Source organism: Aedes albopictus, chromosome 2 (assembly GCF_035046485.1).
Source record: "Aedes albopictus strain Foshan chromosome 2, AalbF5, whole genome shotgun sequence".
NCBI classification, from domain to species: Eukaryota; Metazoa; Arthropoda; class Insecta; order Diptera; family Culicidae; genus Aedes; species Aedes albopictus.
Genome location: NC_085137.1, coordinates 382372076 through 382395159, shown reverse-complemented (window position 1 = coordinate 382395159; position 23084 = coordinate 382372076). Strand labels below are relative to the sequence as shown.

Here is a 23084-nt window from a genome sequence, read left to right as displayed (position 1 = left end):
TACTTTTATCTTCCCTACTTTAACGGACGTCCGCCACAGGTAGCTGAACCAACTCTTTTACGTCTTGGTTTAGCGTCCCTAACTACTTCTACTTGTGGCTTTCACTTCTTCTTTTTTCGCTCGACCTTCGTCCAAGGGGAGTCCTCCTCTTGGTTCGCCCTACTTTTTGGTTGCTGAGGGCCTACCAACGGTCGCAACCCCTTGTACCCATCCTTCCGGGACGAGTCAGCCTTTCCAGGCCCATCCTTCCCTTCTTTTCGAGACACCTGGCAAGGGTCCGACTTGCTGGTATTTCTGCCGAACTTCGAGGTAAGTATTCACCTGGCCTTGCGGGCACCGTCAGACAACTCCTCACCTGACGGCTGCCTCACCCGCTTCTGCGAGTGCTTATCACGAGTAGTCGCATCCACCACACCTTTTGGACCACTTAGCCTGCGAAAGCGAATCCCTCCGTCTGGGTGGACAGGATCCGCCGCTGCTGCAGCTTTCATGAACCTCACGTGCTCCTGCTTGGCATCGTTCATCGATTTACGAAGTCCCAACAGGGCCGTTTTCAGGTCCTTACTAATGTTCGACTTCGTGGACGCAAAGTCAATGATTTTGTCAAGCTGCTGCTCAGCCACCTCGATTACGGACAGTCTTTCTCTTTTTTGGTTGATGACCTTCGACAACCACGCTCAATCCAGTATCTCCACCGGCAGGCTTGCCGGGGAGTGAACCGGAGCTCCCACGCTGGAGCTGCGTGCGCAGCTTCCCGCACCTATGTCCCCGCTTCTCCTTAACGGAGACTTCGCTAACCCACTCCTTGCGAAGGGGTTAACGTCGCCACTACCTCCTATGTTTTGATTGATTTTTATTATTAGTCTTCATAATTAAATCCCACCAGTCGCACGGGAAAAGAGATCCGCACGACAGAGCTCTAACGCGGTAAGGGACGAAATACTGTGGGGGTGCCCAGGTACCCCATAGGCTCCGTTAATGATCGAGCATCTTTTTCGATCACTTATTCCTCGGCACGAGTCGCTTGACACCTTAAATTGGGGTTAGCAGTCCTATTCATAGCCGGCGACTGCGCGGCTGACTCGCAATCCCCGCTGCTCCATGTACGGTTACTGTTGCCACCTGCACCTTGCACTGCTGCCGCAGTGCTGCGACGTCCTCTTTCGCGTCAGAGATCTCATCTAGGTTCTTCACCTTCAGAGTCGCCTCCATCGTAAGAGCCCTTACCTTGTCACCCTCGTCAAGATCCTCTTCCGCCAGACTGTTGTAGGCGGTGCGCTTGCGCTCCTTGTCGCGCACGAGCTCGAATACTTCTAATACTGCGCACGTTGGCTCCCAGATCCACGAGCTTGGCGTCGCTCCTCTTCGCCTTCAAGACTTCCGAGTACTTGGATTGTTCGGTTTTGATGACGAGCTCGTCGCCCTTCCCGCGCTTGGTACCTACACTCCAACGTATCCTAGGTTCGGTATTCCTGCGCTCCTGCACATGTAGCGGTTTCTTTATTCCCATCTTCCATTCAACTATGGTCCAAGAGGGGTCCTCCCCCTGATCCACTCTATCAGTAGTTCGGCTACAGAGGCACTCTGGATCCACTCTAACTTGTGGTTGCTGAAACTTCGCGGGTTCTTTCGCTGTCACAGTTTCCATGGGTTTTCCCAGGATCATGCATGGGTGCCGTCATTGACTTTCGAAGTCTCAACAGGACCTGCTGATGTTGGACTTCGAGAACGCAAAGTCAATGTGATGGCCACATCCATCTCAGAGAGCCCATCTCGATTCTTGTTGATGCCCTCATCAACCACGCTTCGACCATTACGTGCTCCCTATTACTCTTTCCCTCGTCTTAACGGAGACCTAGTCAACCCGCTTCTCGCGCAAGGATTAACCTCGTCGTCGCCACTACGGCTACCTCCACTAGATGATTGATTATTATTGTTATTAATGTTCATGTTTGAATCCCACGAATAGTATTGGAAAAAAGGTTCGCCACGATAGAGCCCTGCCTTATGCGCGCTCTCGCGCGGACAAAGTGCCCAGGTACCCCACAGACTCCGTTAATGATCGAGCATCTTTTTCACTTATTCCTCGGTACGGGTTACTTGACATGTTGAATTGGGGTTGGTAGTCCTATTCGTAGACGGCAACTGACGGACTACCGTCCCTGCTGCCCACCTATTGGGAGCTTGATCGTGGCGATCTGCGTATCTGCCGGGCTTTTTCGCCTCTGCCGTCAGGGCTCTCACCTGTACCTTCTCTATGAATCCGCCTCGGTTTTGAAGACCAGCGCGTCGTTCCTTTCGCAGTTGCGGACTGGTTTATCCTTCTCGTTTCTCATGATTCTTTTTCCCAACCGTGATTCAAGGGTTCGCATTCTGTTGGCCTGGTGTTCCCCTAATTTTCCTGGGGTTGGCCTCTTGGGGCCTGGTTTTCCTTCCCTTGCGCGTTTCGCAACCGGCTTGGCAGCCTGGTTGTTCGCGCTGTCCGTCCCCTTCCTCTTCGACGTTCTGCCTACGTCCACTGGGCGATTCTTGTCCCCCGGGGGCCACACCTCTTAGGCAGGTTTGAGCTATGCAGCTCGAGCCGTGCGTGGAGTGGTATCCCCTTTTCCCTACGGCTTCGGAGAGCTGCATGGTATCGTGTGTAATCGTCGCTCTGCCAGCAAAGAAGAAGCTGTCCGTTTGAGAGGACCGCTATTTTTGCGCGCATCCGACCAGAAGGTCGGACTCCTTCTTCACCATGGCCACCGTGTTGCGGAGCATCAGCAGACCTGGCTTGAGGTCCTTGCTGATGTTGCACCGCCTGCTCGTGTAACCGATTAGCAGGTCGAGTTGCTCGGCGACTACCAACATTTGTGGTAGCCCGCTCTTGTTGCGATTCAGCGTCCGCGTGAGGTCTGCGCTAGTCATCTCAGCCGGCGTTGTTGTACCGCCTCATGTTGCTCCAATTTGCTCGCTGGGGGGTACATCAGCTTCCACCCTTACTCCTCCCCGCCAAGATTTGGGAATATATAGGGGGTGGCCAAAATGTTTGGGATAGGCAACTTTTTTTCTCCCACAAAAAAGTTCAACATGCTGTAAATTTTCATAGAGTGCATCAAAAAATCTCAAATTTTGACTGTTTGTCAACCTGTTATATGTGCATCATTGGTACAAATTTGGGCTCGATAGAATATTTTTTCGCGAAGTTAGAACGGTTCGGGTAAAACACTATTTTTTAGACAACTCATTTTTGAGCTGTCTTATCTCGGAAACTAGTGAACCGAATTGAATGAATTTTTTAACGTTTATCAACAATATATAGGGTGACAATGGGTATTATCGGCAGGTTTGTTCTCTTCATCATGGGGGGTTTTTGTCAGCCAAATTGCTTGAAACTTGGCCATATAATTCAGCTTAGTTGGGAAGGATTTGAGACCAACTCTGAGTTCAATAGTTTTCAAAAAACCCCCAAAGACGAAGAGAACAAAACGGCCGAGAATAGGTAATTTCCCCTAGATACTTAATACAACGGTATAAAATGTAATATTTTCTCACGGCGAATTAAATTATACCGGGTTGAAATTTTTACCCATAGAGGAAAATAAGTCAAATTTACAATACCACACAAAAATTACTAAAAGGGTTCTTCCTTTAAACTAAATAGGATCCAACACATCTAATTAAAGATAACTTGAGAACAGAAGTGGAAAATCTTTGGACATCAACACTAAAATTTATTGACATTGACTTAAAAAAAATACATTTTTTCGAGAAAAATCCAAAAAGTGTCAATCCATGATAACTTTTGTCAACGTTCAAAAAGTATTTATGTTTTAATAGTTTTTGAAGCATTTGTATATTGTTAGTGTACGTTCAAAATTTCATTTGATTCGGTTCACTGGTTTCCGAGATATGACAGCTCAAAAAAGAGTTGTCTAATAAGTTGTGTTTTACCCGAACGGTTCTAACTTTGCGAAGGATTAATCAATCGAGCCCAAATTTGTACCAATGATGCACATATAACAGTTTGACAAACAGTCAAAATTTGAGATTTTTTATGCAGTCTATGAAAAGTTATAGCATGTTGAACTTTTTTGTGGGAGAAAAAAGTTGCCTATCCCAAACATTTTGGCCATCCCCTGTACATTGTAGCAAAACTGGAAACAAGTATTTTTTCAAAACATGTTTGAAATAATCCAATCCTGAAGCAACATATCATAAATCTGTCCCAAGAGATTTGAAAGGAACAAAGCTACTTAGTTCCAACTCAATCAGTTCTATAGTTACAATACTCCGCGCCGAAGCCAGAGAATCATAACTATAAGAAAAGACATCAGGTTTGTCCGAAGATGTAATATCCATACATCCGGGTAATAATTCCAGAACTTCATCATCAAAGGAAGTGAAATCGCCATTTGACAAACGAACTTCTTTCACTCGAAAATCCATAGATTTCGCAAAGATTTTGTTTAACCGACAGACTTCACACAAACTGGAAACACAATATCGCCCCGTTAATGCTAGAACTATAGACTATTTCAGAAATTATAAATAGACTTTGTTTATTAAATTAAGTGAACTGTTCTAATGATTTTTACCAACTTCTTTCAGATTATACCATATTGTACTTACTCCATATTTTTATATTTCCTTTCAATTGTCTTGATGTTTTAAAGAACAGTCGAGTTCTCTAACAAATAACTTAATTTTTCAAATTTGCATTTGCACAAAGGTGTTTTTTTAATGATTACAACATTATTTATCACTAAATACCAAAAATTATCTAAATTTTTATCACATTCGCTTTCTCAACAAGTTGTCTAAGAAATTCCTGGATCAAAATTTGGGGAAAAATCGATAAAGGTATTTCCACAACATTTTTTCGGAGATCATGTTTCATATTTTTTAAGGTTTTCTACGGAACATAAGAACTACCACACAGTTTCTTAGCTTTCCTGAACGCATTTAATCTAAACAAACTTATTTATTCAGCTCATTCGATCCTTCAGATGGCAAAGCTTGTCATACCATAAAAACGAATGCAGTAAGCAGTAATTAAGACATTCGTTTGCTAAACGTTTGTTGCTACTGGTGTTTTTGAGAAATATGAAACAAAAAAAAAATTGTATTGAGAAGGCCCGTGATGGTGGTTCTGGATAAAATATTCCAGTAAAAATTACTCTTACTAATCGAGAACTATCTTTTATTATCGATACAACAATTTTTATTGTGTTTGGAAATTAAATATTTTATCTGTGAGATTCTTTTCTTTTCTACTATGCTACATTTTTTGACCACCTTGTGCAACTTCAAATTTTAATCATCTAGTTTACAGAGTCCTATTTTTTAACTTTTACCAGAAACATCAATAAAATTGGTATTATTTGCTTCATTAGCATATTTACTATAAGAGCTAGAACAAACTTTTTTTGGATATTGTGCTCAAATTGAATTAGCAGTTAATCGTTAGTGTATTTATAATTTCTGAAACAGTCTATATGTAACTCGTATTTGGAAGTGCGGATAAAATTAGCTGGTGAAACTATTCCTGGAATAAAACACTTTGTTGGTCTTAATAGATGAATCATTATGTGTTTTCGTAGTTCAAATGGATAAACTTTTGTTTATTATGATGTACGTTCAGATATAAACAAAACTCTCGAAATTTCGCAAAACCAGTTACCTAGTTCTAGCATTAAGGGGGCGATATGTACAAAGATTTTTCCAATCGTTCAGCAGACCGGAGAGCTTGTGAGACGATCTGAAAGCCTCCGACCCAGCGAACGACGTTTGTTCCAACTATTTCTACATGGTTTCCTGAGCTACGCCAGATCAGAGTTCCACCAAGGGGAACCTTGTGGCCTTCATAAATCGTAGAGGGCAAGCTTCTTCAAAAGCTTCCATGATGAAGGTCGTTGTAGTATCAACAGCATCATCACTTGGAGTTTCAATGAATGGTGAGTATCCATGAAATTTGGCCCCAATTGCATCAGTAATGCCCTTAAAGCCATGTCGAGTTAGACCTCGCCTGGGCCTTCTATAGAAAATAAATCCTTATCTCGCTTATGCAGGAAATGCAGATTGTGACATTGTTATTATTGCTGCACGATGGCAGCAAATACAGGGGATAGACAAAATGATCGGGACAGGCAAAATTTTCACTTTTCAAGAAATGGCCAAAGAGCTGTAACTTTTTGAAAAGTGCAACGAAAAATCTAAAATTTTCACTGTAAGTTGACCTACTAGTTGTGTATCAATGGTCCAATTTTAAGAAAGATCGGGCTATTCTGCATGAAGTTAGAAATATTCTAGAAAAAGTCAAAATTATCCGATAGCCAACTTTGAACAGTTATATCTCCGGATTCAATGAACCGAATGCAATGGAATTTTGAGCGTTTATGACTTATTCGATGAGCTTTGAAAAACATTTTACTTAACTAGAAATTATTAACAAGAAAAAAAGTTACAGTGATTTTATTTATTTTATGATTTTTTAGTAAATTGGTCTTATTTTAATATGCTTTCCAATACTTTTCAAATTTATTGCTGGTTATTTAGTTACTTCCTTCCAAAACATATTCATGTTAGCTTCCGGGTTTCCCACCAAGTATTACATTACTCGGTCTACGTAATAGAAACGCACAACTATAGTTCAAACTCTTTATTCCGACCGAGTGCCACCAGCTTGGTGCATCGGCAAACACAGACTGATCAGTTCAATACAATTCAACGATAGAACCATACAATTACAGGGGACCCGATTATTTAAGGTAAATGTCACGGACTACCTTCGAAAAATGCCAAATGATATTCACTGTGAATATCATTGGGATTTTTCGAAGGTAGTCCGTGACATTTACCTTAAATATTCGGTAAATAGCAGTTTTTCCGTGACTTTCTTGCAGAACTGGTCTAGCTGCACAAGTTTTTCATATTCCATATTATCAGGTTCAGCTTCTAAAATGAGCTGTAGGAAATTGAATTTAGATATGACGAAATGAATTTTTCAACACTGACAAGGGTGCTCAAATTAAATTCCACATTCGGCCGTCCTGACCACCATCAGTCCCTGATGGTGTATCCTCGCATTGCTTGAACGTCGCGTCGTGGTTGTCGTCTTCACTAATTCCGTGCTTCGAATATTTACTGGTTGCAGTTCTCCATACACCACACATGATCAGCCACTTCATTATACTGCTTCTGATTGTGATGTTGGGCAATTTATTCACAACCTTCGCACAACGTTTTCCATAGTAACAATGGTTGCTTTCGGGTGCGTTTTGCTTGTGTTTGTCCTTAGAATGCCGCTGCAGCCTCAACAACCCACAATCTCGCAAATGTGGCATTCGCCACTGCTCCGAACTCATCCCGTTTGAAATATCAGTGATACACTTTGTTACCGTCAAATCATTTCGTTCCTCATTGTACACTGGATACTTTTGTGTTTGGATATCTGCTACCATAGCACTTAATTTGTCCGTTTGGCGCTTCACATCCCATATATCTTAAGTGTAGAATTAGCTTTAGTTAAAATACACAGAAATAAAAACCAAAAAAAAAAACCATATATCTTTTCGCATTTCAGTCATTTGAAACGTTAACTTAGCCATTTCCGAATTCACACTTATTAGATAATTCGTCAAATAGGCGCACAAAGCAGTTTGGTGATACAGAACCGACGCATCTTCTTGATATGGGGAAGCTTCACCCCACCAGTATTTAAACGCATCCATTTCACCAACTCTCCACTTCACAACACGTCTTCGAGTACGTATCCTGGGCTATTGGTTCCCGGACGAGCCCCTAATTTGTTAGCTTCCGGGTTTCCGACCAAGTATCCCATTACTCGGACTACGTAATAGAAACGCACAACTATAGTTCAAACTCTTTATTCCGACCGAGTGCCACCAGCTTGGTGCATCGGCAAACACAGACTGATCAGTTCAATACAATTCAACGATAGAACCATACAATTACAGGGGTGATCAAATTAAATTCCACATTCATATTAAATTCAATTCGAAGGAATTCAAATAAACTATAATTACCATCTCGAATTTTGATGCGATGTTGAAATTTTCGATAATTTGGTGTTATATCAGAAGAATAATCTAAACGCTATAATTTTCTTCCGTGTGAACAATTTTAGGTTATGTCAAAAGTTTTTCAAAGCTAATCATATAAGTCATAAACGCTCAAAATTTCATTGCATTTGATTCATTGAATCCGGAGATATAACAGTTCAAAGTTGGCTATCGGATAATTTTGACTTTTTCTAGAATCTTTCTATTTTCATGTAGAATAGCTCGATCTTTCTCAAAATTGAACCATTGATACACAACTAGTTGATCAACTCATCGTTAAAATTTTAGATTTTCTTATGCACTTTTCAAAAAGTTACAGCTCTTTGACCATTTTTTGAAAAGTGAAAATTTTGCCTGTCCCGATCACTTTGTCTATCCCCTGTACATACCTAGATTCAATTTTTTAAGCGAAAAAAGTCTGGTTTAGTTATGTTTGAATTCTAATTTAGAAAGGATTGTTACTCACCCTTGGACTGCGCATTCTGGTCGCGTAGGATTCTGGTCGAGATCACCTGGCCGTATTTGGATAGCAAGTTCTCCACATCCGTTTCCTTATAGGTTAGTGGTAGATTAGCAATGTACAAATTGGTTGGATCCTGCTCTTGTTGCTGCACCACGGTCGCCATCGTGTGTCATCGTCGTCGGGTTCGGATTGTTTAATGAGGTTGTTTTTTTTGTTTGTTTGTTTGGAATATTACAAACAGGCGTTTTATAACGGTGAAAAAATGATTTGAAAGAAAAGAATGATAAAAATCAATTAGTACATCTCCGGCGAGCTTTCGATGGCTAGCGCTTTTCTATGGTGGTTCTGGGGGGATCTGTCCTGACCGAGCAGTATTTTTTTTCCGGGGAGAACTTGATTGAAAGTGAACTGTTGTTGTAGAGGGGGACTGTTGTTGAATGTATGACGGGCGGTTAGAAGAGCCTAGCAAGAAACTTGTTTGCAATGGGCGGGGGTTTGATGTTTTTTTTTGGGGAGTTTGAAAATGGGTTCGTTGGGAGAATCCTTTGGAAAGCAAAACTTCGTACGGCAACAGCCGGGAAGAGATTAATTCCACAGGGTACACGTGCCAAATTTTCTTGCGGTTTCGAGTGAAAAAACGAAAATGAGCGGGCACAGAGACACATGTAGCGAGACATGGAACGCAGAGTATTTAAAGAAAGGTGTTATTGGATATACGATTCTCGTTCCAGATGTTCCCGATTCTGGAGCAACGAAATTAGTTCGAAGAACAATTCGCAGAGCACTTGTCGTCTACCTGAAGGATCTCCTAGCATACATAGAGACGATTGTAGTGATGATATGAACACAGTCGATTTGGTAAACTAGTTGCGCGTTTAAGATTCCCGGATCGTTCTAAAGCTCTACCACGTCCACTGAGTTCATATCTCAATGAACTCATGATCCCTAGCTAAGACGCGTGACCTAAGAGACAGAAAAACTGAGCTAGCCCTGTACTTATCTTACTGGTAATAATAAATGTAGTTGGTTTGGCCGGCGCACTATTGTATCTTTCGATTATGATGGTAGTAATTGCTAGCGGTAGTTATATAATAGTGATATGGTAGTAGAACACACTTTTATATAGTATTTAAGTAATTGTATACATTACTTGCTGAGCTTTGAACTGAGGGGTTAACACTATGTGGATAATTAGAAACTGGCTAATTTAGCAGAAGTTAGATATTGTTTTTTGTTGGTTAATACATTTTAAACTATTCATTAGCTATGACACCTAAACCGTCTGGACCGTAACAAAACTTCAAACTGCCTACCACTATTCTTCGGCACTATTTTATATACACACAGTTTAAAGAGAACACTCTAGAATCTATCTAAACTCCCTTAAACGCAATACGTAGGTCATTTTTGATATTTAGATTTATACACAAAAACTAGACTAGCCAGAGTAACAAACTCCGATCGGAATAATAACCCGTTCTACCTAAACTACGATGGATTTTTTTTTGTTTAAATTCAAAAGGGTAATATCTTAGAACACAACATATACAAACTTTTCTATACACTACAGGCTGATTTGGGCGCATAAATATCTCCGGGACATTCTGATTCTTTTATTCTACGAACGACAAATGTTACTCAATCATATCGCTTGGAGTAGACCTTTCCATCATATTCACAGGACTAAGTAGTACACAAGTGGGTTAGTAAATTGATGCAAAGGATTAGTACTGGCATCGATTTGTACAGCGTACGATCTGTGACTTTCCACGGCACGGACAAGTCAACGATCGCGCGGAGTTAGATTGGATTGGTGTTGTGTACGAGCTTGCTTCGTGATAGACGCGTTTCGGAACTGGGTGGGTATGCTTTACATATTTACAAAGTTATTGGCGTCGGCGTAGGGAACAGTAGTAGTGGGAGAGAGGGGAGTTTTCGCCCTGACGAATGGTACTTTAGACGGGGGACGACAAGTGTAGAAACGATGCTTTAGGTAGAAAAAAATATCATGATAGATTCCTTGCGGTTTCAGTTAGCTGTAATATTCATTTGGAATTTTCTATGTCCCATGTCTTCAGGGACATCCAAACTTATTTGTGTCAAATAAATCAGTAGGGAAGTGTATAATTTATGATAATATTCAAATGTCTTCAGTATATTTTGTGGGTGTTTTGATGAGTTTATCTATTTGTAAAAAACAGAATCTTACATGTCGCACATAATTTAGCCATTCCTAGTACCGTAAACCGGGGTCAAATTGATCAGCGGAGTGAAATTGATCATTTGCGGACCGAATTGTAAATCCATATTAGCAACTTCCACACGTCATTATGATCAAAAAATTCTTACCTCATCTTGTTCATAGATTTCTAGAGATGAATATGGCCTTTTCATTGTATAGAAAAAGTTAGGCTTGTATTACTTTTTGAGGGACTTTATATGTGTATCGTACATGGTAGTAAACAATCGGTTGTCACCAGGGCTATCTGCAAAACTTTTCATGTTCACATTTTTGTGGAACCTTGGCTGTGATGTAATGTACATAGCTGTTTTAGAAATAAATTATTTCCAAAAGTTTCAGTTTTTGCTGAAAAAGCGATTTGATGTGGTTGAACTCGTTTGATTCAATATAATATGCCTTCAGGCGCTTAATGATCAATTTGAAAATTTAAATTTGTCATTTAACAGCCAAATTTCATTAGTTGTTAGAGTTTTGGCACGTTATTTGTGTTCAGTAGATCAACATTTAGTGGAGAAGGCAATTTTCTATTTTTACCTTTTTTTAGTTGTTGCTGATCAATTTCGCCCCCAAGTGGCATTTTATTTTTTTTAAATTTTTGTAGTTAAAATTAAACTAAGTTTAAATTAATTAAGTTTAAATTTTTAGACCTAAATTTTGTCACTCAATTTCATGGAGATCCGCCAGGTACTGGTTTTGCAGATTTTATTTGCCAATATTTGAAATGCTACAAAAGTGTCTCTGCAAAAGTTGATTTAAAATGATTAATTTGATCACAGATGGCGAAACATTTTGTAAGCCATTTCAGATTAGCTTTTTTACTCCGGCAATTTGTTTCAAAATGTTTCTTATTTTTATTAATATTTTCAAACAGCTACCACATTATTAATGTCCTTTTCTAGACATAGGTGGTCATTACTAATGTTAAAGCTTTTTCGTCGATCTAGGACAGGGGTTTCTAGATCGTGAAACGCGGTTCACTTGGAGCACCACGAAGCCTTTCCAAGTGCACCTTTGCTGTCTCGACTCGAAGGAAAACAAAAATCTCAGAAATATCAGAAATGCCAAATATAATTTCTCAGAACATAGTACCTACGGCATACCCAACACCAAAGTTCGAACAACGAGATGACAATGAACTCTTGAAAACTTTGGTAACGGAACGGGACGAATCTCACAATAAATTTACTAGGTTTTAACTCATTTATTTCATTAAAACAATTCTCAGATCTAGTAAAGATGTGTATGAATTTCACCCAAGATATATCTAGAAAATTACCTGAACCTGAAGTTTCACCGAACATCTGTTTAGAATCAGTGTAGGGTTTGCCTTTGTTTATTTAGTAGTTTCCCAACAAATTGTCATTAATTTGACAAAAATTAATCTGACAGAACAGCAAGTTCGAAAATTTAGATAACTAGGTATAATTATCATGAGAAATTAAATGAAAATAATAAAATCTTGATAATGTCAAAATCGGTATATGGTTATTAGCCTCTGCATGCGGTGAGATTTTGAATTTTACTGCGAGCATTGTGTTCAAAATTCCTGTGAGAATGAGCAAGGCAATACCAAAACAGAGCTCGCAGTAAAAATCAAAGAACAAAAAAATTTTGCCAGCATATACACTACACAGGCTAATATGGCTATTAGCTATTACAGTTAAAACAAATCAATGACAAGTACACGTATTTATCTGGAATAGCAAATTCAACGTTTTTGATAAACTTCAAATTCAATCTTCAATACCCAACTAACATTTTCAGCGCTATAAGCTTCAGTCATTTGCTTTCTGCTGTGTAACCATCGAGTAAAAGCAGTCAACGCTGAATAAAAGGAAAGCTAGTCAAATATAAATCGTAAGCTAATACACGACTGCAAAACAAGCATCATACAGCTACCAAACTCGGTTTTCAGAAATTCATTGCTTGTCACTGGGGCTGCCTTTACTCCACCGTATTCCAACTCCGGGAGATTTCCCGGAAGATGTGAAAACTTGAACACATCGAATAGGACTCCCCACTAACAAAACAGCTGCTACTATACAGTACAATTCGTTATACCGACAAATTCCCAAACCAGCAGCGCTTTAAAGGCCGTTATGCGATTTCAAAACGGCTAGAAGCTGTAATAAAGAAACTGTTGATTTACCAACACGGCTTGTCGGATATAAACATTATTGTCAAAACAAACTTTAAGCGGGATATATAGCTACTACACAAGTTCTTTACAGCTATCCATGTATGTGCTGTGAAATTATTTGGGTTGCTTTTATTGCACTTTAATTCAATGCCGGAAGATTTGCCGGAAAAATGTGCAAATCGAGTAAGAGTCCCAGCCACTACAACAGCTGCTTTTATACAGTACGTTTTGTAATGTTGCCAAAACACAAAACAGCAGCGCTTCGTAGCCGTTTAAAGAACACTCTTTCAGCTAGAAGCTGTGAAGAAGAATCTGTTGGCACAACCACACAGCTTGTTCAATGTAAACATTATTGCGTTTGACGTTTCACAAGCTTTTACAGCAAGATGAAGCTGGGTAAGGTTTCTTGTGGCACAATTATGAAGCCTTGTCTGGAGTAAAACAAAACGGGCTATTTTCTATGTTATTTATATATAGCAGTGTGGCAGCGAGGACATCATCGGGACCAGTGGATACGGAGATAGGGAGTTCGATTCCAAGTAGCGGCAAGTACTTTAATTATTCAATTTTCAATCACGGTATCCATAACCTAATTATATTTAATCGTTTAATTTGGGGATGCCGTCAAACTATTATTTAACAATTGCGAAAAGGCTGAAAAAGCGCCTTCTCAAGATGTTATTCAGTTAGTGGTTACATAGGAGCCGAGAAAAAAGCTATGACTAGGTGGCATAGAAGCTGATCGCACAGCATGTACAAGCTGATTAAGTTCGCCAGATTCATTGGTATAGGGCTTGCATAGAAGCTTCCGTCCATATGTACAACACAGTAACTCAGCATCAAGCCGTATTGAGGACGCTTTGTTGACGTTTACATTCACAATAAATGTTAGTTGGGTAACTAACGATGGGGTGCATCGTGTAGTAATTTATTTCCTAAAAGTGCTGTGCGCGTTGAAAGATTAAAAAAATCCTCATAATTTCTCAACATGACTAGAACAAATCAGAATTTTGCTTTTACTTCTATTCCTATTTGTCCTTTTATTACCAAAATAATTCTTTTGACTTAGCAAGCAAATGCTGATAGAATTTCTAAATTAGTATTGTCTTGATCCTGAAGAAGCTCGTGAACAATTCCTGTAACACTTTTTACAGGATATTAATGCGATATCCTCGGGAAAGTTTTTTCAGATGAAATTTATAAAAGAACCTGTTTGACATAAATTCAAATTTTACAAAATTTAGAGCCCGAAAGTAACAGGCAAAAATGTTGGATGAATTTGATTTAAAATAAACCTAACCAACATTCTGCAAAGTGTTCCGTTTAAGACTGCAGATTTTTTTGTCGAACTTAAAGCAAATTTCAATAGAAACCAGAAAGTTTTTTTTTTGCATGAATGCATTATTAACTTTTGTGAAGGAATTCTAAATGCATCTGTACAGAAATTTGTGCATATCAACTTCTGGCGGCGAATCAGACAAATTCCGAAAGCGCTCAAGGAAAGTTCGATTGTTACGATTTACAGAGCTAATAACTTTCGACATTATAGAGACAAACCAGCCAATAAAGACAAATCAATCAATCAACTTTCGACATCACAATCTTGGGGATCTAAAACCGTAATTTTGCGATTTCTTTCAACGTTTCGACTCCGATTTGAATTTTCCTGATAAGGGGTAGTTCTAGATAGCGAGAAATAGATCTATATAAGTTATCGCATCAGTTTGCCCCAACTCCGAAGAAGCCATACTTAGCCAACTAGGAGACATCCAACAACAACAACAACAACAGTTAGCAACATCGTTAGCAACTTTGAACGAGGCACACAACGGACGATAAGCAAGATCAGCAGTTTCCACGGAATCCACACCTGTCTTCAACCTTACTGAAACCAGCATGTCAGCATCGCGCCACCGGACGACGCGATCCAATTACACATATGGTAAATTAGCCAGGGAACCATTCCTCTTCCTAGGCCTCTGTAAGCTTAAAATAATAAAGGACAGTTAGTCTTTATCCATTAATCGACGAGTTCAGTTCTGTTTTGTTTTTTAAAAAAACCCGATCCTAAAGCCGAACTCAAAGCTGGCGCAGTCTCGACTTGGGGGATAGCCACCCGTTGTGTTTCATAGTGAAATCGTAGTGTGAAAGCAGATAGGAAACATTGTGTTCATCTAGAAGCTGCAACAAGCGATCATCACCGGCAGAACCAACGTAGGAAGAGCGCCCCAAGGAACCAGAACGCTCGGTAGGCCCGACCAAATCATCTTACCCGCTCTTTGCGTCGCTGGCTGCATACCAGTCGACTCGAGGTAAGTGATCTTTTTTTTTATCTATTCAGTGTTAGTTATAAGGAGTGAATAAAGTGTTAGTTATAAGAAGTGAATAAAGTGTATGATAACTAGGAATATGGAGGCTTTACAAAGGTTGGTTGATGAACTCACCAACCAAATGGAGGCTCAACGGCTCCAAATACAAAATTTGGAGGAAATTAGGCAGGCTTCGGCGGTCCGACCTGTCCCTTCAGTAGTGTCACCTACAAACTTCGATGCATCTAGGATTCCTGATGCAATTAAAATGGTCGTACCGTATGCCGGCGACCCCAAATTACTAGCAACCTGGCTGAAATCAGTCGAAGATAAAATTAAATTTGCGGAAGCAACTTGCCCGTCACAGCAAGACATCGATCGTGCTATGCCCCTATGGACTAGCATCATACGAGACAAAATCGTTGATAAAGCTAACGAAGCTTTGGTGTCAAACCATACCCCGGTTGTGTGGGCTGATATACAAAGCACTTTGAGAGAATATTTTGGGGACAAGAGAGATCTCGGTACACTTGTCACCAAAATATCATACCTTCAACAAGGCTCGAGAAGCATTACCGATTTCTATAATGAATGCAGAGAACTTTTGGCGGATATAATAGCCAAGATTTCTCTCGACAACGACACGGCGGCGTGTGCTAAACCACTAGCAACAAGCTATGAATACATGGTAACCAACGCGTATATTGATGGTTTGAACGAACCCTACTCGACACTCACTAGAGTGTCTCGTCCGGCCTCATTGAATGAAGCGCATCAAAGCGCAATAGAGCAGTACAACGCGTCTCAACGAAAAAAGGATAAGTTCCCTAAACAACCAGTCACTTTTCAAAAACCAGCCTTAAATAAACCACAAAATAGCTGGCAAAATTCTAGACCACCATACAAACCCTTTCCTTCAGTTCAGCACACACCCTACGGCAATAGATTCCCACCATTTCCATCGCAAAACCCATCATTTAACAGATTCCAAGGTAATGCGTCTTCAAACAATGCGTCTCCGCCACCTCAAGCGATTAAACCCGATCCATCGGGTCAAAATAGATACCCTTTTGGTCAGAACAATTATAAGCAAGTAGTTCCTTACCAAAGGACAGCACATACACAAGTAAATTCGCACGAAAGTTCGGAAGAAATTCCTACCGAACTCCCCTATGCCGAGGATCCTTACATCAACAACCCACAACAGCAAGAAATTTATCCACAGACGGAACAATGTGATGAGCTAAATTTTTGTACAGATCCGGATCAACAGAACCCGGAATGAAAAATAATTTTCTTCCGTATCTAGAAATACCCAGAAGAGACGGCAGACCTCTGAGATTTCTAGTTGATACGGGGGCAAATAAAAATTACATTACCCCTGAGCTAATACCTGCTAGTAGTATTGCAACTGGACCCCAGCAAAATATTAGGAACTTGAGCGGTACGCATCGTATTAATCAGTACACATATGTGAATCCATTTGTCAACTTTATAAAAGACCTACCTAAATTAAAATTCTTCTTGTTCCGATTCCATGATTTTTTTGACGGATTGATCGGATTTGAATCTCTTCGAACTATCGGTGCGGTAATTGACACAGCATCGAATACCCTTGCAATAAACAATACAACGATAACATTAAAAAAAAAGTTCCCAACTAAGGAACAACTCAACTTCCACGAAGGCGAGACCTTAGTAAAAGAATTTCCCGTTCGAATAAAGGATGGTGATTTCCTAATTGAACATGACATTATGATTGGTCCAGAAGTCATTATACCCTCAGGAGTATACAATGCTCATAATGGTATAGCCACCTTCCCGTTGATCAACCAGAGTAATAAACCAGCAGTAATGAGCATCGACAATGAGGCGATATTTACAGAACTCCTGAATTTTGAAGAGATTGCTCCTAGCCAATCTTCTAAAGATAAAATAAAGGTTAAATTAGACCTTACGAAAAACATTCGAACGGACCATCTAAACAAAGAAGAAGAAGAAAAACTCTTCAAAGTTTTAAAACAGGTTCCAGAGGTATTCTACACAAATGATGAAAAATTAACATTCACCAATGCTGTAAGACATACCATTCACACGAAGGACGAATTACCCGTCTATTCGAAAAACTATCGCTACCCCTTCTGTCATAGAGAAGAGGTCCAAAAACAAATCGTACAAATGTTGGACCAAGGAATAATTCGTCCATCGAACAGTCCCTGGTCTTCGCCAATATGGGTCGTACCCAAGAAGGCCGACGCTTCGGGTACAAGGAAGTGGCGACTTGTAATCGATTACCGGAAACTCAACCAAAAAACCACCGATGATCGATACCCTATCCCCAATATCACGGACATACTCGATAAGTTGGGGAGGTGCCAATACTTTTCAACCCTGGACCTTGCTTCGGGGTTCCATCAAATAGAGGTCCATGTAAAAGACATTCCAAAAACTGCGTTTAGTGTCGAAGGCGGACACTACGAGTTTGTCCGAATGCCTTTTGGACTGAAAAACGCACCTGCCACGTTCCAGCGGGTGATGGACAACGTTCTCCGAGAGCATATCGGGGTACGTTGCTTAGTGTATATGGATGATATCATCATCTATTCCACTAGTTTACAAGAATCACTTCTCACGCGCTAAAAGTTTCAAAATAAAATTAACACAGTTAATTTTACAGGACGTCACCATAGAAGAAGAACAAAATGACATCATTGAGGACACACACCAGCGTGCCCATATAGGAGCAGTGGAGAACTACGAAGTCATTAAGAAAAAGTTTTACTTCCCTAAAATCAAGGACAAGGTACAACGCTTTATCAACCTCTGTGAGACGTGCCTTGAGAGTAAGTACGAAAGAAAACCTTACAAACTCAAATTTGCCGAAACCCCTTTACCAAGAAAACCTCTCGATATAATCCATATTGATATCTTTATATCAAGCCCTAACATATTCCTTTCGGCCGTAGATAAACTTTCAAAATTTGCAATGTTAATACCCATAAAATCCAGGTCTATACCAGACGTGAAACGCGGCCTCGTTAAATTAATTTCAACGTATGGAACTCCTTCTATGATAGTATGGGACAACGAAGCTGCGTTCAAGTCAATTGAAGTCCGAGGACTTCTCCAAAGGTTAAGAGTGCAGTTGTACTACACCCCATCGAACCACAGTGAGGTCAATGGAACGGTAGAACGATTCCACTCTACCCTTAACGAAATATTCATTTGCATTAAAAATAAATATGACGATCTCTCTAATAAAGAAATATATCGCATCGCGACTACTTTGTACAACTCTACGATTCATAGCGTTACTAAATTAAAACCAATTGAAATTTTCTATGGCATAAAAGAAGGAGAAGAGAGACCCTTAAACTTGGAAACCATACTAGAAAACCGCAATAGAATCTTCGACGAAATTATAGAAAAACTACAAAAAAACCAACAACAAACATTAGAAAACAGAAACAAACACAGAGAAGATGATCCAAATTTCATTAGAAACGAACGAGTCTACAATAAAATTCAAGGTATCAAAAATAAAAGAAAAGCCAGGTATAAAAAAGTTGTAATTAAACATAATAGAAGGAAAACTTACGTGGATCACAGAGATATTAAACTGCATAAAACCAAATTGAAACGGAAGAGGAATCCCTTACATAATTAATCATATAGTCTCAAACCTCTATCTAACCTACTAACACCCTGCTATATTTGTTAATTTACAGACCGGAATAATCCCCTTACTGATATTGACGATCACCCTTACTCAAGCACAAAAACTAACCATTAGAAACCTGCACGACGAACCTTTATTGCTTGTAAAGGAAAGACATTGTAAAATTCAAACTGGAACAATTAAAATAATCCACCCGATAAACCTGTCTTCTATAGAAGAAACAGCGGAGATCCTGATTAAATCATCTTACCATAATAATGCCCAAACTACTAATCCACTAACAAATATTTTAAAGTATAAAGCGAAGAAATTATACAGCAACATATATCAACTGAAACCTCAACCACACCACCGATCAAGGAGGTGGAACACCGTTGGAACTGTGTGGAAATGGATCGCGGGAACCCCCGACGCATCTGATCTCCAAGCCATCAATACTACGATGAACGACTTGATTGACCAAAACAACCAACAGATCATAGTTAATCAAAATCTCAACACTCGGATTCAGCAACTTACTCACGCTATACAGGAAGTAACCAATCAGGCCAACCTAAACGACTTGCTAATGGACGACATCGAAACAATTACATCCATCGTAAACGTAGATATTCTCAATCAGCTGCTCGAGGACATTCAAGACGCAATTCTGCTCTCAAAAATGTCTATTACTTCAAACAAAATCCTACCTATTCGAGAAATTACAACGATAAGAGAACTTCTTCAAGACCAAGGAATTAACATTCACTTACCGGATGAAGCACTACAATACGTTACGCCAAAATTCGCAACGAGTCATGGAACATTATTATATTTTATGCATGTACCACTGTTAGAGGAGAACACCGCGGAAATCATCAGAATATACCCAATCATCAATAGTAATCAATCAATCATCCAATTCCCAGAATTCATAGTCAAAAGTGGTAACCGTATTTTTGTCACACAAAATCCGGAAGACTTCGTTCAAAAATCTTCATTCTTGACGGATCTCGGGGACGAATGTATCAAACCGTTAATAACCGGAGTGAAGCCTAAATGCAACGTTGTATTCAATAATCAAACAATAATCAAACTAATTTCTGACAACACCCTTTTGATATCCAATATAAGGAATCAAACATTAGAATCAACCTGCGGACCAGATAATCGAAGCCTAGAAGGAAATGTGATCATCAATTTTGAAAACTGCACAATACAACTCAACAACGACACATTTAGAAACGAGGAATATATCGGCGAGCCCAATATCATGTATAACGCATTCTATAATCTCAAACCAAACTGGAAGCTACAGGAAGACATCGATTTAGGAAAAATTCATCACGACACAATACAAAACCGACGACACCTCGAACATGTATACCTAGAACAAAATAATCTCAACTTTAAGTTTTGGAGCCTGTTTGGAGGATTTTCTTTTACTGGAATTACAGCAGTGATTATCATCATGCTAATCATAATCAGATACGGTGGAAAAGGACCGGGACGTTCCTCACTTAGGGAGGGAGAAGTTATCGCATCAGTTTGCCCCAACTCCGAAGAAGCCATACTTAGCCAACTAGGAGACATCCAACAACAACAACAACAACAGTTAGCAACATCGTTAGCAACTTTGAACGAGGCACACAACGGACGATAAGCAAGATCAGCAGTTTCCACGGAATCCACACCTGTCTTCAACCTTACTGAAACCAGCATGTCAGCATCGCGCCACCGGACGACGCGATCCAATTACACATATGGTAAATTAGCCAGGGAACCATTCCTCTTCCTAGGCAGGCCTCTGTAAGCTTAAAATAATAAAGGACAGTTAGTCTTTATCCATTAATCGACGAGTTCAGTTCTGTTTTGTTTTTTAAAAAAACCCGATCCTAAAGCCGAACTCAAAGCTTATATATATGTAATTATCTCCAGAAGAAGCCTCAAAACGTTGGAAAACATCTAAAGCTCTCGTTTCATTTCTTCAAGACTGCAGCTCTGAAGAATGGGAATACTTTTCTGGTTCAATCTTACCATCCATCATCCATAAAACATTTCCAAATGAAAAAAAATCGAAAAATATGTTACATATTATCAAGTCACTTTCATATCTGTACTTAAATCTCATTGTCGATAATCACTGAACATGTAAATTTATTCTTCGTGAGAGAAGTGGAGTCGTCGGTGATGAACCCGGGGCTGAACATTTCGTAAAAAAACTGTCTGTCTGTATATTCACATTTACAACTTTTCTAAATTAATATCTAGATTATTATGTATAGTGTATCAAACAATTGCCCGTACAGCAAATTTTTTGTCAAAATAATTTTTCATTCAAATATTAATAACTTTTTTATGCGTCAATCAGGAACGCTGAAATTTTGACCAATAATGCATCATATGTTAAAGCTCCATTGGTAAAATTTTGAGCGAGATCGAATAAGTTTTCTGAAAGTTATAGAACTTTTAGTAAAACTTAGAATATTTTTGAACACATTTTCAAAACATTATGTCTCAATATGTACTCGATGAAACTTTTTCAATTTTTTTTGTGTTACATCTTATACCCAAGGCTATCATATGCAGATATGTTTGGGGTTTTATATTCACTACAAAAAATATGGAAAATGTGCTTCTGTAGTTGACGATGTTTAAAAATTTACCATATTTTGCACATATAATCTGCCAAACGTTTTCCACCAATAAAAGTGCATTAACTGAACGAAAAATCCATAGGACCTACTCTTCATATGCAGTTTAGTAGGTCCTGTATAAAAATATTACATTAAGAGTGTTTAAAACAGTTGAATACACTTGGCACTTTTATTGATCAAAATATGATAAATTTCCAAATGACACTCTGAACATATACAGATTTTTCATATTTTTTGTAGTGAATATAAAACCTTAAACGAAGCTGCATATGAAAGCCTTAGGTATAAGCTGTAACACAAAAAAAAAAATGAAAAAGTTTCATCAAGTACATATTGAGATATAATGTTTTAAAAATGTGTTCAAAAATCTTATAAGTTTTACTAAAAGTTCTATAAATTTCAGAAAACTTATTCGATCTCGCTCAAAATTTTACCAATGGAGCTTTACTATATGGGTTATAATTGGTCAAAATTTCAGCGTTTTTGATTGACGTATAAAAAAGTCATAAACATTCAAATCAAAAAATATTTTGACCAAAAAAATGCTGTACGGACAATTGTTTGATACACTGTATAAATATTTCCACATAATTGCTTCTTATTTTATTGCTGCTGGATTAATTGCGAACTTATAAGGAAAGTTCATTAAACTCGCGACGTTTAGATGAAACTACAACAAATATTAAATAATCACAGGCAACATTTTAGCGAAACTGCTATAATATTTTTGAAACATTTCTTGCAGAAAGCAAATAGAAATTTCCCAGTATCCAGCTTAATTGTATTTTTGTAGGTAGTTTTTAAAGAATTCTGAAGTGTTATTTGCGGCGGGCACTCGAAAGAACATTCTGACTGAAGTCGGGAAGGACTTAGTTGAAGCAAAATGACTTCTGGCTAAAAAACAGAAGGCTTAGAATGGTTCAAAAAGATTGCCGAAAAAAAAGGAAAAAGAATAGGAAAACTTTTTACTGAAATTTTCAAATTACTGAATTTTTCATAGTTTCTCTGATGCACCAATAAAACTTCCAGAAAGTATTACTATCATTCTTACATTAAAAAAAAAACATTGGAAATCTTGCAGCTCTGATCGTAGCAGGTCAGTTGCCTAAGAAATCTCTGGAGAATCACGTTTGCTAACACTTTTTGTGAAATTGGAGAGAAGAAGGGAGACTTTTAGTTTTTTTACAGACGAAAAAGCATAACGAAAAAAAAAGAACAAAAATTCTAGTTGATATTCGTGAAGGATTATCTAGTGCATTTGAGAATTTGGGAATATTTTTGAAAAAAAGTTTCAATTTTGCTATTTTCCTTCCTAAAGTGTAAGCATGGATTGAAACTTCAAAACACATCACAACATTGGATGTTTCTGTTTTCTAATGTTTTAACTTTTACTGCGAACGATTTCTGTTTTTATCTGTTTATTTATTTTTTCCTCTTCAATCTTGTGCTTGTCAAACATTGATTGGCTGCCTCAATCCTTCGGCCCCTTCAATACCTTTAGTATTGACATGCAGATGTGTATGTTATTTATAGTTTAGTTTTTGTATACTAA

General features: G+C 38.8%; 2 protein-coding genes across 10 annotated transcripts in view; one reads left to right on the top strand and one right to left on the bottom strand.

The window, feature by feature from the left end:
* Window positions 1–23084, bottom strand: part of LOC109403214 (protein alan shepard) — a 789956-nt gene that overhangs the window by 17608 nt on the left and 749264 nt on the right. For all 9 annotated transcript variants that reach the window (XM_062853105.1, XM_062853104.1, XM_062853103.1 and 6 more), the window contains one exon: window positions 8530–8671. In XM_062853105.1, the coding sequence (XP_062709089.1) occupies window positions 8530–8671 (142 nt within the window). The remainder of the gene's footprint in view (window positions 1–8529; window positions 8672–23084) is intronic.
* LOC134288386 (uncharacterized) lies at window positions 8683–20727 on the top strand. Its single transcript, XM_062853110.1, has 2 exons — window positions 8683–15220; window positions 17895–20727. The coding sequence occupies exon 2, from the start codon at window positions 19339–19341 to the stop codon at window positions 20536–20538; it is 1200 nt and encodes a 399-aa protein (XP_062709094.1). The 5' UTR covers window positions 8683–15220; window positions 17895–19338; the 3' UTR covers window positions 20539–20727.